General features: G+C 42.5%; 1 protein-coding gene across 1 annotated transcript; it reads right to left on the reverse strand.

The window, feature by feature from the left end:
• Positions 1-11,281: 11,281 nt before the first annotated feature.
• On the reverse strand, positions 11,282-14,772 carry LOC119331115 (glyceraldehyde-3-phosphate dehydrogenase 1, cytosolic). Its single transcript, XM_037604289.1, has 12 exons — positions 14,637-14,772; positions 14,501-14,524; positions 14,305-14,405; positions 13,826-13,941; positions 13,639-13,738; positions 13,022-13,168; positions 12,874-12,934; positions 12,688-12,785; positions 12,077-12,219; positions 11,862-11,945; positions 11,683-11,772; positions 11,282-11,578 (listed from the first exon to the last, which is right to left on the reverse strand). Exons 1-12 carry the CDS (start codon positions 14,638-14,640, stop codon positions 11,533-11,535), a joined length of 1,014 nt encoding a protein of 337 aa, XP_037460186.1. The 5' UTR covers positions 14,641-14,772; the 3' UTR covers positions 11,282-11,532.
• Positions 14,773-15,303: the final 531 nt, after the last annotated feature.

Genomic DNA, 15,303 nt, shown 5'->3' on the forward strand with positions numbered 1-15,303 from the left:
CTACGGCGGCAACGGCGGGGCAGAAATCCTGTTGACGGCGACGGAGACCAGCGACTAGAGGCTGCTGGCGGCGAGAAGACGATTCGGAGACCTCGAGGGCAGAGCAGGCTATCGCGCGGGCGAAGGGGTTCGGAGAAATTTCCAAATTTTGCCCATGACTATATATAGCCTGACCCTGTCGGTGTGACCGAGTGGAACAACTCGGTGGCACCGAGATTCATAAATGCAAGCAGTTACTGAAACTCGGTGTGACCGAAAGGTTCAAATCAGTTGCACCGAGATCGAAAACCTAGATCAACTTAATGATCTCGGTAGGACCGAAAGTGGAGTATCGGTCAGACCGAGAATCATGAAGAGGTTTTGGAAGTTTAAGTCTATGACGAATCGGGGACTCCGAGCGCTCCTCACACAGAGTGGTTCGAATCTGACTTGATCAAATTTTGTGATGCAGCATGAATAGAGTTTGAGACGAGAAAAGCATAGATAGCTAGAGGAGGTTCTTAGGCATTCTTGTCCATCCACTTGGCAAAAGAAGATAAAACCAAACAATCAAAACAACAAGTGGATGTCCTCGAATGAGTAAAATATGCAACCAGCATGCTCACACAATAAGATGGCAAATGAAATATGTGGCAAGGCATGCACAACCAATTCTAGCATCTATCAAGCAATTTGCGATGACTAGGTCATCTATATATGAGTATATTGACTTAGGAGTCAAGTGAGAACACTTGATCATAGGTCATACTCATCGTTTAAGCTCAAGTGGGGTTACCACTTTTACATAAAGCATTGTTTTGTTCACATCTTTAGAGTTGCTTTAGCTCAAGTCTTAGAGTAAAGCTCCCCCTAGATGTGATATCCCCCTTAAGAGGGATGAACTAACCTTGGGTTTTGTCGATGATGACTTCATGTAGATGTTGAAGATGTGGATGCTCAATGTTGATGTAGATCACTTGGAGCTATCCATTTGAGTGAATTGCACTTTCAATACCTACATGGGTTAGTCCCACAAGGAACAAACAAGGATATCCATAGACATAGAGTGATGCACACAAAAGATGATGTCCATGAAAACTTTTAGGTTACCTTGTCCCTTGTCTTACCAACAAGAGGGTTTGTGACTCCTTGAACTAGTGCAAGATGTGGAAGTTGATTGCACTTGTTCTTGCCAAAATGATAAGAGTGAAGTATGTTGGCGGAGTCACCCTCAAGAACTCTCTAGTTCTTCTTCTTTTGGATCCACATCATCTTGATGGGAATCCTTGGAGTTGTAGTCATACTTGATGAAGTGGAACTTGAAGTAGTCTTGGGAATCCACTTGACTAAGGTCTTAGGAGCTTCTTCAAATGCATCAATTTCCTCTTGAAGCTTGTCCTTGCCTTTTTGCTCGTAGTTTTGTGGTGGAAGATCATCTTGAGCTTGTGTCCCCTTGAAAGAAGTATACTTCTCTTGTTAAGGGACAAACTTTGTCTTGGGGTATTGATCTTCTTCCCATTCAATTCCATTGGCATTGAACTTTCATTCAAAACCAACACCTTGATTCTTCGGTGCATTCCTTGCTTACGCACAATTTCCTCGAATTGCTTACTCCCGGCAAGGCTTTTGTACACTCCTTTCTCTATAATTCCCTTCAATAAGCTATTTTCTTGCTCAAGTGTAACTTGGCTAAGAGAATCATTAGTGGAATCAAGAGAACTACTAGAAGCAACAATATTGAATTTAGCATAATCATTGTTACTACTAGAGGAAGGATCTTTCTTGTTAGACTTGACTTGAGGCATGTAAGTGGATAAGAGTAAACGCTTGGCAATGTAAGAAGAACTTTTCTTGCGGAGATCATCATTGATTGCCTTTAAAAACTCATGCTCTTGCTCAAGATTGAGCTTTTCAAAGCGTAGTTTCTCATGAGCCCTTAAAAGTTCTCGATGATCTTCGAAGATAGTGTCATGAGCTAACTTAAGAGTTTTTAGTTCTTTAGTTAGAGCCTCAATCTTCTCCTTATCATTGTCATTCGTTTTATCTTGATTAGCATGATTAATTGGTCTTTCATCATAGTATTCATCACTAGAGTTGTCACCAAGCAAATCATCACCTAACAAGTCATCTTCATCACTATTGAAATCAACATACTCGGGGTGTGTTACCTTAGGACCTTTGGCCATGAAGCATCTTCCAATTCCTTCATTTGGTGAGTCAAATATGTTGTAGGAGTTGGTTGACACAAGTGCTAGACCGGCAACACCTTCATCTTGAGTATCTTCGAAGTCGGAGTGATAACTTCTCTCGGAGTGGCTGTCGGAGTCGGATACCCATTCACCAACATGAGCTTGATGTCTTCGTCTTGTGTAGCTCCTTGATGATTTTTCCTTCCTTTCTGAATCCTTGCTTCTCCGTGAGTATCTTCGTTCATAACGATCATCTCTACTCCTTCTCTCTCTTGGTGGTGATCCTTTGCTTCTTCTTTTTGGAGAATCTTCTCTTCTCTTGTAGGGAGCCGTACACTCATTGGAATAGTGTCTGGGTCTTCCACAATTGTAACAGTTTCGCTCTCGACTAGAAGATCTTTTGTCATTGTAGGACCTTGACTTGGAGTTTCTATCTTTGCTTCTACTCTTGTAGAACTTGTTTAAGTTCTTCACCATTAAGCTCAATTCTTCATTGAAGTCTTGTTTCTCACTTGATGATGTAGGGGCTTCACATGAGGCTTTATAGGCACCACTTGATTTGTTGTGAAGTTCCTCTTTATCCTTAAGTGACATCTCATGAGCAACAATTCTTCCAATCACCTCCGTTGGCTTGAGATCTTTGTAATTGGGCATCATTTGGATTAATGTGCACACGGTATCATATTTTCCATCCAAGGCTCTTAGAATCTTCTTGATGATGAATCTATCGGTCATCTCTTCACTTCCTAAGCCGGCAATCTCATTTGTGATGAGAGCAAGCCTAGAGTACATTTCAGCGACACCTTCACCATCCTTCATCTTGAACTTGTTGAGTTGGCTTTGAAGCACATCCAATTTGGATTCCTTGACGGAGTCGGTACCTTCGTGCATATCAATCAAAGTGTCCCAAATTTCCTTTGCATTCTCAAGACGGCTGATTTTGTTGAATTCTTCGGGGCACAATCCGTTGAAGAGAATATCACAAGCTTGAGCATTGTATTGCAACATCTTCAACTCATCCGCGGTAGCTTCACGGTTTGGTTCTCTTCCATCAAAGAAGTCACCTTGCAAACCAACACACACAATAGCCCAAACGGCGGGGTTATGTCCAAGAATATGCATTTTCATTTTATGCTTCCAACTAGCAAAATTAGTACCATCAAAGTAAGGACCTCTACGGTGATAATTTCCCTCGCTAGACGCCATACTCTCCTAGGTTGTGAAACCAAGGCTATGACCACCAAAAGCTATGGAGATCAAGCAAATGGAGACCAAAGCTCTGATACCACTTGTAGGATCGAAAGTATGTCTAGAGGGGGGTGATTAGACTACTTGACCAAATAAAAACTTAACCTTTTCCCAATTTTAGTTCTTGGCAGATTTTAGCTATTTTAGGACAAGTCAAGCAATCATCACACAATTCAAGCAAGCATGCAAAGAGTATATTGGCAGCGAAAAGTAAAGCATGCAACTTGAAAGAATGTAAAGGGAAGGGTTTGGAGAATTCAAGCGCAATTGGAGACACGGATGTTTTTCCCGTGGTTCGGATAGGTGGTGCTATCCTACATCCACGTTGATGGAGACTTCAACCCACGAAGGGTAACGGTTGCGCGAGTCCACACAGGGCTCCACCCAAGGGCAACGGTTGCGCGAGTCCACACAGGGCTCCACCCACGAAGGGTCCACGAAGAAGCAACCACCCACAAAGGGTCCACGAAGAAGCAACCTTGTCTATCCCACCATGGCCATCGCCCACGAAGGACTTGCCTCACTAGCGGTAGATCTTCACGGAGTAGGCGATCTCCTTGCCCTTACAAACTCCTTGGTTCAACTCCACAATCTTGTCGGAGGCTCCCAAGTGACACCTAGCCAATCTAGGAGACACCACTCTCCAAGAAGTAACAAATGGTGTGTAGGTAATGAACTCCTTGCTCTTGTGCTTCAAATGATAGTCTCCCCAACACTCAACTCTCTCTCATAGGATTTGGATTTGGTGGAAAGAAGATTTGAGTGGAAAGCAACTTGGGAAGGCTAGAGATCAAGATTCATATGGTAGGAATGGAATATCTTGGTCTCAACACATGAGTAGGTGGTTCTCTCTTAGAACATATGAGTTGAAATGGTGTGTGTGTTCTGATGGCTCTCTCTTTGATGAGAAGGAGGTGGAGGGGTATATATAGCCTCCACACAAAATCCAACCGTTACACAGTTTTCCAATCTCGGTGGGACCGAACCAATAAACTCGGTCGGACCGAAAATGTAAACCTAGTGACCGTTAGTGATTTCGGTGGGACCGACATGCAACTCGGTAGGACCGATTCGGTTAGGGTTTGGGCATAACGTAATCTCGGTGAGACCGATTACACAAACTCGGTGAGACCGAATTTGGTAACTAGCTAACCAGAGAGTTGGTCAGGCAAACTCGGTGGGACCGATTTGCTCTTTCGGTGAGACCGAGTGGAACTCGGTGAGACCGAAAAGTTACAAAGGGGAAACACTGAGTTTACATTGCAATCTCGGTGGGACCGATTCGCTCTTTCGGTGGGACCGAAAAGTTAGGAAAGGGAAACAGAGAGTTTGCAACCCCATCTCGGTGAGACCGAGATCCCTATCGGTAGGACCGGATTGCTAGGGTTTGGCAGTGGCTAATGACAAGTGAAACTCGGTGGCGCCGGATAGGAAGAATCGGTAGGACCGAGTTTGGCTTAGGGTTTAGGTCATATGTGGATATGGGAAAGTAGTTGAGGGTTTTGGAGCATATCACTAAGCACATGAAGCAAGAGGCTCATTAAGCAACACCTCATCCCTCCTTAATAGTATTGGCTTTTCCTAAAGACTCAATGTGATCTTGGATCACTAAAATATGAAATGAAGAGTCTTGAGCTTTTGAGCTTAAGCCAATCCTTTGTCCTTAGCATTTTGAGGGTTCCACTTTCACATCCATGCCATGCCAATCATTGAGCTTTCCTGAAACAATCATCTTGAAATAGCATTAGCTCAATGAGCTATATGTTGTTATGAATTACCAAAACCACCTAGGGATAGTTGCACTTTCAAGGAGGAAGCTGATGCCGATGTCTAGGACGAAGAGCATCTGATGGTCCTCGCCGCCTTGGCCGGCCTGCTCGCGAGCAATGCAAAGTCGCGGCGAGGTGGCTCGACACCGGGGCGGATGAACGCAAAGAACCGACATCGACTGGAAGGCTATTGCATGCTCCACTCCAACTACTTCGCCGACGCTCCACTACACGGGGACAAAGTATTTCGGTACCGTTATCGGATGATCCAAAAGCTTTTCCTCGGGATTGTGAATTCCATCTGGGAGTTTGACAGCTACTTCAAGTGCAAGAAGAATTGCATCGGCAAACTTGGATTCACGTCAATCCAGAAGTGCACGATAGCTATGAGGATGCTTGCATATGGAGCTCCCGATGATTCACTCGACGACTATGAGCGCATGGCCGAGTCCACGGCCATTGAGTGTTTCTACAAGTTTTGCAGGGCAGTGGTGGCAGTGTTTGGACCGCAATACTTGCGATCACCCAATGCCGAAGACACTGCTCGGATTCTAGCACAGAATGCAGCAAGAGGATTTCCTAGGATGCTTGGAAGCATCGACTGCATGCGTTGGAAATGAAAAAACTGTCCCTTTGCTTAGCAGGGGATGTACAAAGACGCCAAAGGTGGTTGCAGTGTGGTACTTCAGGCAGTGGCCACATAGGACCTCTGGATTTGGCACTCCTTCTTTGGTATGCCAGGAACTCACAATGACATCAACATGCTGCAGTGCTCCCCTATCTTTGCCAAGCTTGTTGAAGATCATTCTCCTCCGGTGAACTTCGAGGTCAATGAGCGGCACTACAACAAAGGATACTACCTAGCAGATGGCATCTATCCGAGATGGTCTACATTTGTGAAGACTATCTCAAACCCTTTGCCATGAGGCAAGAACTCCCACTTTACGAAGGTTCAGGAGGCTTGTAGGAAGGATATCGAGCGGGCATTTGGTGTGCTCCAATCTCGATTTGCTATTGTTCAGTACCCCGCTCAGACCTGGTCGAAAGATCAAATGTGGGAGATCATGACTTGTTGTGTCATCTTGCACAACATGATCATTGAGAGCGAGCAGAAAGAGCCAGTGTTTGACACTGAACTATATTACAGGCAGGGTCCTCTTGCCCAAGTTGATCACCAACTACCGGCAACCTGGACTGCTTTCCTCAATATGCGTCAGGAGATCCGACACCCACAGATGCATCAACAACTGCAGCAGGATCTGGTGAAGCACCTATGGAGGCTCAAGGGCAACGCCTAGCTCGACGTGTGATGAAATATGAGTTTCTATTTGTTGAACTATATAATTTGTATTGAACTATTTGATTTTTATTGATTTTCTGTGATGAACTATGTGATAAAAAATAGCTTCTGTTGAATTTGCGCTAAATCACGGTGAATATGGGCCGACTTGCGCCGATAGCGGGCCGATTTTGCGCCGAAAGTGGGCTGAAAAGCGGGCAAATTAGCGCCAAAAGTGGGTCGATATCGACGTCTGGGGGACCTGGGGACGGCGACTGGGAACCCAATCGCCCCCAAGCGGATTTTAGCGCCGGTTCATCCCCAGACGGCGATTTTTCAAGCCCCCTGGAGGGGGGCGACGGCTGGAGATACTCTAACAAAAACAAATTTTGATCCTCGGTTTGCGAGCTCACGGGCTACAGTGCTGGCCACTACGCCAACTTCAGCTTTGTGTATAATACAAGGGTGCGACCTAGTTAAGGGTAAAAGACCCAGTTTTGCATTGATTTTCCGTGTTTTTGTTTCTGTTTTATCTTTTTTTTCATTTGTTTCTCTCTGTTTCTTTATTTGTTTTCACCATATTTTACTTTCTTTCTTTTTCTTATGTTTTATTCAGATTTCTCCGTTTTTTCTTCCTTTTACGTCTTTTTTGTTTTTCTTCACCGTTTTTTGTTTTTCTTTTCGTTCTACATTCAGTTTTTCTTTGTTTCTTTCATTGTTTTTATCATTTTTGGTATTTCTTGGTTTGCATTCTACATTTTTCCTATATACGTGGCGCTTGAGGGTTGTGGCGCCATCAACCTCAGCTGGCACGCGCTATGGGCCGGCCTAGCTAACCACAAATCACTCGTTTGCTTCCCAAGCCCTAGGTCGCTCGCTCGCCTAGTTTGACCGGTTGACCAATGACTTGTTTTCCCGCAAAAAAATGACTTGTTAACAGTTGAAGTGTCAAAACGTTGACCATTCACCTTTTTAAAATATCAAAAAAATTAAAAGGAAAGAGATAATGTTTGCAAACTAAAAAAATCATAATTTGGTAAAAACGTGGCTTTAAAAATTCATGATTTGTCTTTTAAAAAGCCATGAAATATGGCAAAAGGTTCATAATTTTGAAAAAAAATTGAAAATTTTCATGAAATTTGGGGGGGAAATTTCACGGATTTGACTAAAAATGACATGGATTTGGGAAAAGATCACGCATTTAAAAAATCTTCAATTTTCAATTAAACTTTCACGAATTAAAACAAAGTTCTCTGGATTTCGAAAAAAAGTCACGGGTTTGAAAGAAGTTCATCGACTTTTCACAAATTTGAAAAACGTTCATCAATTTTGAAAATATGTTATGAATTCGAAAAAATTGTGAAAAAAAAGTTCACAAATTTGAAAAAACATCACCTGATTTTTGAAAAAAAAGGCTCGCAGATTTAAGAAAAGTTCATTGATTGTGATAAAAATAAATTTCAAAAATTTGAATAAAGTTAATCAATTTTGAAAAAGCTGACATATTTCAAAAAATGTTTACAAATTTGATAAAGTTCACGATTCGAATAAAGTTCCAAATTTGATATTTTTTTATGTATTTTAGAAAATAAAAAAGAAGAAGGAACAAGAAAAAATAAAAACCCAAGTGAAAAAACAGATGAAAAATTGGCAAAGAAAAAAAGTCTAGAAGGCACAGAATAAGAAACAACAGAAGTATTAGAAAACATAGTATGTGAGCCGTCCGAGTTGGTTATTGAATTTGGAAGAAATTTTTTTTGAGACATTTGGAAGAAAAAAGTGAGGTTCTGAGTTCAAATCTCACGACCCACGTCTCCTTTTGAAGGTTGAAAAAGAAGAAAAATGGGCCGAGCCCAGGATGCGGAGGGTGTACGCCGGATTGTTCTGTTGCCTTAAACTGGAGTGGTGGAAGGGAATGAGGGAGGTCCTATCGGGTGCTTCAGGTGCCCGAACTCCTCCCTGGCGCTCGCTACGCCGCTTAGTTGGGCTGACCGACAAAAACGCGCAGACAGTGAACGCGGTAGATCTCGCTGAAGCGTCTACAATACTTGGGTCGGCCCATATTCAGATCCCTGGTCTCCTATGGGATCGCCACTCCACTGGGAGCTCCTATCGGGCTTCAGGCACCGAACTCGTCCCTGACGCTCGCTATGCGCTTAGTTGGGTCGGCCCACAAAAAGGTAGTGAACGCAAAAACAACTCTACAAGTCCCGAACTCATGCACATCGAGGTCACCGTGACTCCCACTAGCCACTCGAGCTACCTAACGTTAGTGATTTGTGTCAGCGACAAATGCATAATAAACACAGTCGCCACGCTAATAATAGCACAGAACCATCTACTATATCGCTTAATTATTTTTGAATTATTTGGAAAAGGCGTGAATTAATAAAAGTTCATGGATTTTGAATCAAGTTCACAAACCAGAAAAAGTTTCATTGATTTTCAAAAAAAAAATATCAAATTTGAAAAAATGATCTTGGGCTTTGAAAAGAAAAATCGTTGAATTTGAAAATAGTTCATCAAATTTGAGAAACATTCATCAAATTTGAAAAAAAAAGTTAACGGATTTCCCAAAAAATCATAAAATTTGAAATAGTCCATAGAATTTTAAAAAAAACATCAAATTTGAAAAATGTTCATTGAATTTGAAAAAAAGTTAATGGAATTTGAAAAATGTTCATCAAAATGGAAGGAAGGTTCATGAATTTTCAAAAAAATCATGGGCTTGAAAATAGTTCATCAAGTTTTAAATAAATTTCATCGAATTTGAAAAAAAAAGTCACCGAATTTGGAAAGTGTTCATCAAATTTGAAGAATGTTCATGAAATTGAAAAAAGTTCATGAATTTTCAAAAAAAGTTCATCGACTTGAAAATAGTTCATCGAGTTTGAAAAAAAGTTCAACAAATTTGAAATAAAAGTTCATTGAATTTGAAAAACATACGTCAAATTTGAAAAACAATAATCGAATTTGAAAATGTTCATCAAAATTGAAGAAAAGTTCATGAATTTCCAAAAAAGGTCATCAAGTTTGAAAAAAAGTTCATGCATTTTTAAAAAAAGTTCATCGAGTTTGAAAAAGAAGTTCATCAAATTTGAAAAAAGTTCATGCCTTTTGGGAAAATAAAAAAAGTAAAGAAAATGAAAATAAAAAACAAAAAGGAAAAAAAAAGAAATAGAGTAGAAAAAGAAAGAAAAACAAATAAAACCGGTCCCAAAAAAACCAGATAAAAAAGTAAAGCCGGCTGGGAACCCAGGCTTCGAGTGAGAAGACTAAAAGGGAGAAACGAAGTAATAAGCACAAAGCGCTAGCTTTGCTAGTGGTTATCGGCGATGTCCTACGTAGAACAGGTCTGCAGCGGGGGCACAATCAGGGACAAGTTTGATGAGGATAATAGTATGTCAGAGGATGAGACTAGCTTGTTGGCTTTTTTTTATAGAAGAAAACTTCATGGGCACCAAATGATCAAGGCGAGACTTGAACCCTGGTGGACTGGCTGCAAACTCCCACGCCTTGCCAACTGAGCTACCCTCAGTTCTCATCCACCTTGTGATGATACCGATGCATCAAACTCCCCTAGCATATTTTAGATGTTTAGAACTTTTTCTTTAAAAAATAGCACATTACACAACATAAATGTATGTTTTCGCAAAATTTCAAATTAAAATTTTAAAATAGTGTATGTTGCCTCAAAATCTCAAACTAAAATTTAAAACATAGCTTAGAAAACAAAATGATAAATTTGACACTAAATAGTACATAAATAAACTGGGCTTTAGATTTGGCCGCTTGTCACATTGATGTCTAATTAATCATTTTCGTATCTCGAGCATTGTTTTGAATTTTGATATGAACTTTTATGATAGTATACATTGATGTTGAGTCAATATGCTAGATTTTAGAAGGAAAAAAAACTCAGGTTTTCAGGGCATTGCATTCTCACCAAGCCCCTTTCACACAACCTATGCTTTCTCTCTCTGAAAGGCCTCTGATTTCATGATCCAATTTGAAAAACTGGCTGAAAATTGTAGCTCTAGCTGAAAGAAATCCCCCACTCAAGTTAGGCCCCGGAAAACCAACCAATGGAAAGAATGCGCGACTGAGGCCCTCGTAAATCAAATTATTATTTGAACTATAGCGGCAAATCTCTTGATATCGGAGGCTGGTTTCTAGGCATAGGAGCCGTCATGCACCCCAACTTGTACAAAAAGGATCAGAGGTCAAAATTAGTTAATGAATTATGATATTTGTGAAACATACATTGATGTTGTTAATGTGCTAGATTTTTAAACAAGGAACTTCAATTAAGCCAGATTCTATTTTTGGGAGTGGGAATTCATAAGTCAATAAAAAAGTGGAAGAGCATGAAGCTTCATTCCCTTGCAAGCTGATATGGCGCCTGGCATTTAGATTCAAAACAGAGCAATCTCGGGCCGCAGCTTCTAAGAATATCAAACTTTGCCAAGAACCCAGCTAGCAGGTTTTGCAGCGACCCTCCCAGAGAGCATAACAAGCTGACTATAACTGTACTTACTTGAGGGGGAGTTGACCGGCTGCAATACATTGGGATTCAATAATCTGCTGCACAAAATCTGGTTTGAAAGCTTAACCTGAGGGACCCTTAAGCCATTGCAGCAACACAATTCTGGCTAAAGCTGCACAAAATCTGGTTCTGGAAGCTGAACCCGAGGGACCCTTAACAACCATTGCGACAGTAAACGTCCTAACTCAAACACAGTTCTGGCTCTCAACAAGGGCATCAAACATCTGAACCAAAAATCCGAGCAGGCACAGACGAGGCGAAAAGCCCCACAGAAAGGAAGAGAAATAAGATTATTCAGGCAAACACAAGTACTGGACTGAACGATTTATATAATCTTCACAAACCACAACCAAAAAAGAGTACTTGATTAGCAACTCCATTACAGAAGTACTAGTTGATGCGGAAAACAGAAGGTAACTCATGTCCAACTAACATGAACCAGGCGTCGTCTGGCGACACCATCCACATTTATTCTTCGCATAGACAAAGCAGGGACACCTGACCAAAGGAAATCAGAACGCTCTACTGAGTCTTGGCCATGTGGCGGATCAGATCGACAACGCGGTTGCTGCACAGAAATAAGATTCAAGTGTTACAGGCTGAAGCTGAAGCGATGAAACAGAGACATTGGATAGCGTGTTGTAGAAACAAATCCGTTATATGGCAACTAACCTGTAACCCCACTCGTTGTCGTACCACGAGACGAGCTTGACGAAATGGTCGTTCAGAGCAATTCCAGCCTTGGCATCAAAGATGCTCGACCTGAATGGAAAAAATACAACATGGAGAAACAGTTACCATCTGATAACACTCGGTAGCTCTTGTCAGCAGCATTAAGGCATCAATCATACCTGCTGTCACCGACAAAGTCAGTGGAGACCAAATCTTCCTCGACATAACCCATGATCCCCTTGAGTTTTCCCTCAGATGCAGCCCTGAAAATAATTTGAATACTCATCAGTGACATTCGAGTCACATGGGCAGGCAGGCAGGAATTAGAAGTAGATCTTTCTCAACAATAACTCTTATACTTCTCTTAGGAGATACTCTAAGATTTAAGACTTACTTTATAGCCTTCTTGATGTCATCGTATGATGCAGCCTTCTCGGTTCTAACAGTGAGATCAACAACTGACACATCCACAGTGGGAACCCGGAAAGACATACCGGTAAGCTTGCCATTCAGCTCAGGAAGAACCTTGCCAACAGCCTGAAACACATCAGATCATTAGGTGAAGTGATGTACTCCAATTAAGAAGAAAACTGCATGCTACCATTTTTACTGCAATCAACTATCTGGTCCACTGGGAGCTCACAAATGACATAAGCATGCACAATGTTTAAGTATTTCAATTCGCAATCACAGAATAATCTCGTAAGGAAGAACATGTATGCAATATGCACAACATAAACAACAGGCAAAAAAGTAAGGGTGTGTCTAGGACACATCTAGATGTGACATAGTTATGTCACATCTAACCTGATGTCCACTATGTTTGTGGTCTATTTGTTTTTTGTCCCAGCTTTTTTTTCTGTTCCTTGTTGCTGCGTTATTTGCGGGAGCTTAGATGTGACATCCAGAAAACATCTAGATGTGAATTAGACAAACTGAAAAAGTGAGCAGTCCATTCAAAACAGTGTCTGAAAACAAATGCACAATATGCTGTTCGTGGCGTACCTTGGCAGCACCAGTGCTGCTGGGAATGATGTTAAAGCTTGCGGCCCTGCCACCTCTCCAGTCCTTGCTCGAGGGACCATCAACGGTCTTCTGTGTGGCTGAGAGGCAAGTACACCAATGTCAAGTTGAAGAGATTACTAAGGCAGATAAGTTAAGAGCACTGCCAAACAACCAACAAAATCTTACCAGTGATGGCATGAACAGTGGTCATCAAACCCTCAATAATACCGAAGTTGTCATTAATGATCTGGTGAATGATGATAAACATTATTACAAACTGATCCACAATTCCAAAAGTAGTCAAGGTAAGACGACGTGAAGAAACAAAACACACCTTTGCTAGGGGAGCAAGGCAGTTAGTGGTGCAGCTAGCATTTGAGACAATGTTAACGTCTGAGGTGTACTTGTCCTCATTGACACCAACCACAAACATAGGGGCATCTTTGCTTGGGGCAGAGATGACCACCTTCTTGGCACCACCCTAACATTCAGTGAAAATGTAAGTTAGCATCACATCACTAGTGTTGGAAATACATTGCAAAAGCTAAGTCCCTGAAGAACAGTGGCACTTGCATACAGCTAGAATAAACAAATAATTAAAATAATTTAGAATAATTCAGTAATTGAGATAAAGCAATAAATTTGATGGTTACTATGACAGAGTGGACTACATGAAGTCAGTGTTTACAACTAGCATACCAGAAGCAACCAAACCAACTAAACAAATTGGGACAAGCAGCATTAGAGACTCTGCTTTGCTCTCCTCTCCTGGAGGGTGCGTGTGTGATTTTCTCGTAAATAAATAAATATACATGGAGCAGGACACAATTTCTAACTGAAGTTCAGGTTTCTTTCTCAGCCTTGTATTCAAAGGATCAGAAAAGGTATACATATAGTGATATAGATCGGAAATAGAGTGTGAATGAGCAAAAACCAGAACAACAATTATACCTTCAAGTGAGCAGCGGCCTTGTCCTTGTCAGTGAAGACACCGGTGGACTCCACAACGTAATCGGCACCAGCCTCACCCCACGGGATCTCCTCAGGGTTCCTTTTAAGCAAAAGAACATCGAAAATTAGTTTCACAACTTAATAAACACAAACCATCCGAAGAGGCTATAATACCAATAAATAGTACCTGACGCCGAAGACGGTAACTGGCTTCTCGCCAAAGAGCAGCGTCTTGTCGTCCTTGAGCTTGATGTCACTGTGCTTCCAGTGGCCGTGAACGGTGTCGTACTTGAACATGTAGGTCTGCACATCACACAAACCACAGAATTCAACTCAATTAAACAATCAAACCCAGCAGAATCATGATATCTAAAGGCATGGTACAGAAGCGACCAATACTAGCAAGCATAATGAACAAACAATATACTCAGATCGTAGAAATAACACTGCAGGATATATTATCAAATCGTAAAAGGATAACCATGGAACTAACTATTAACAAGCTACAGACCACTCCAAAGTCACGCTAACTCTCAGACCTCATAGAACGCTAACAGAACAACACAAGCAGCAGGCATGCTAACAGAATAGATCAACAGGTAAAACCACTCTAAAAACCAGATCTAGCGATCGGAGCGTGTGAAAATCACAGATCGAGGGGCATACCATGTACTCGGTGGTGATAAAGGGGTCGTTGACGGCGACGAGCTCGACATCGTCGCTCTGGAGGGCGACCCTGGCGACGAGCCTCCCGATCCTTCCGAAACCTGAGCAAAAACAGCCACTCGAGTCAAAACAGAGGCACACCAGCACCGATCGGTGAATCCAGAGGCGCGCGCGAGAAAGTGACAGAGAAACTCACCGTTGATTCCGATCTTAATCTTGCCTGCATGCGTCCCAGACCAAGCAGAAAGAGCAAACGAGCAAAATCAATCAGCGAAAAACAACAATCATTCATATCAGGAGACGAAGCAGCAGCAATTCGAAGAGCAATTTACCCATGGCGAGGGAGTGGAACTGCCGCTGCGACGCGAGACGGGGATGGGAGGTTGGCTGGGGACGGGACGGGAGAAGTGTCTGGAAGCTGATATGGAGAGGTGGGGAGGGTTTAAGCCGCTGGTTTTATAAAGCCTGGAGAGGAAAAGGCGAAGTGGAATATCGGGAGACTAAAACAAATCCAGACGAATTGATTTCGGGCGAGGTGCGCGGCTGACCTGTCCCTTCCACGCCTTTTTCCACAAGGCGGGCCCTCCGGGTGCCTCTGTGAGCAGTGGGCCCGGCTGCCGGCGCGGCCCACGTGTCATTGCGAAGCCTGGAGGTAGGTAGGTAGACGTCCCGTGGGCGCCCGTGGTTTCTCGGGCAAGAAAGAAAGGGAAAAGAATGCGAGGGGCATTTGCTGCCGTTCGTGCGGTGCGGCGTGGTTTCTCGCGCAAGAAAGAATATGGCATTTTTGCTTTCCCTCGGGTGCCAGGGAGAAAAATACTCGGCTTTCCAATAATGCGGCTAAACAAACGGACGCCAAGTGGGATTTGATTTTTTGGACGGGAATTGTTCGTTTTGCTTGGGGACAGTGAGTGGGGTTCTCCTTCTGCCTCTACGTGGCACCGTCTGGATGGTTCTGTGGCTGTGATGACTGGGATGGGTAGCAGGTGGTCCGGAAGGTTG

Source organism: Triticum dicoccoides, chromosome 7A, assembly GCF_002162155.2.
Source record: "Triticum dicoccoides isolate Atlit2015 ecotype Zavitan chromosome 7A, WEW_v2.0, whole genome shotgun sequence".
Taxonomy (NCBI): Eukaryota; Viridiplantae; Streptophyta; class Magnoliopsida; order Poales; family Poaceae; genus Triticum; species Triticum dicoccoides.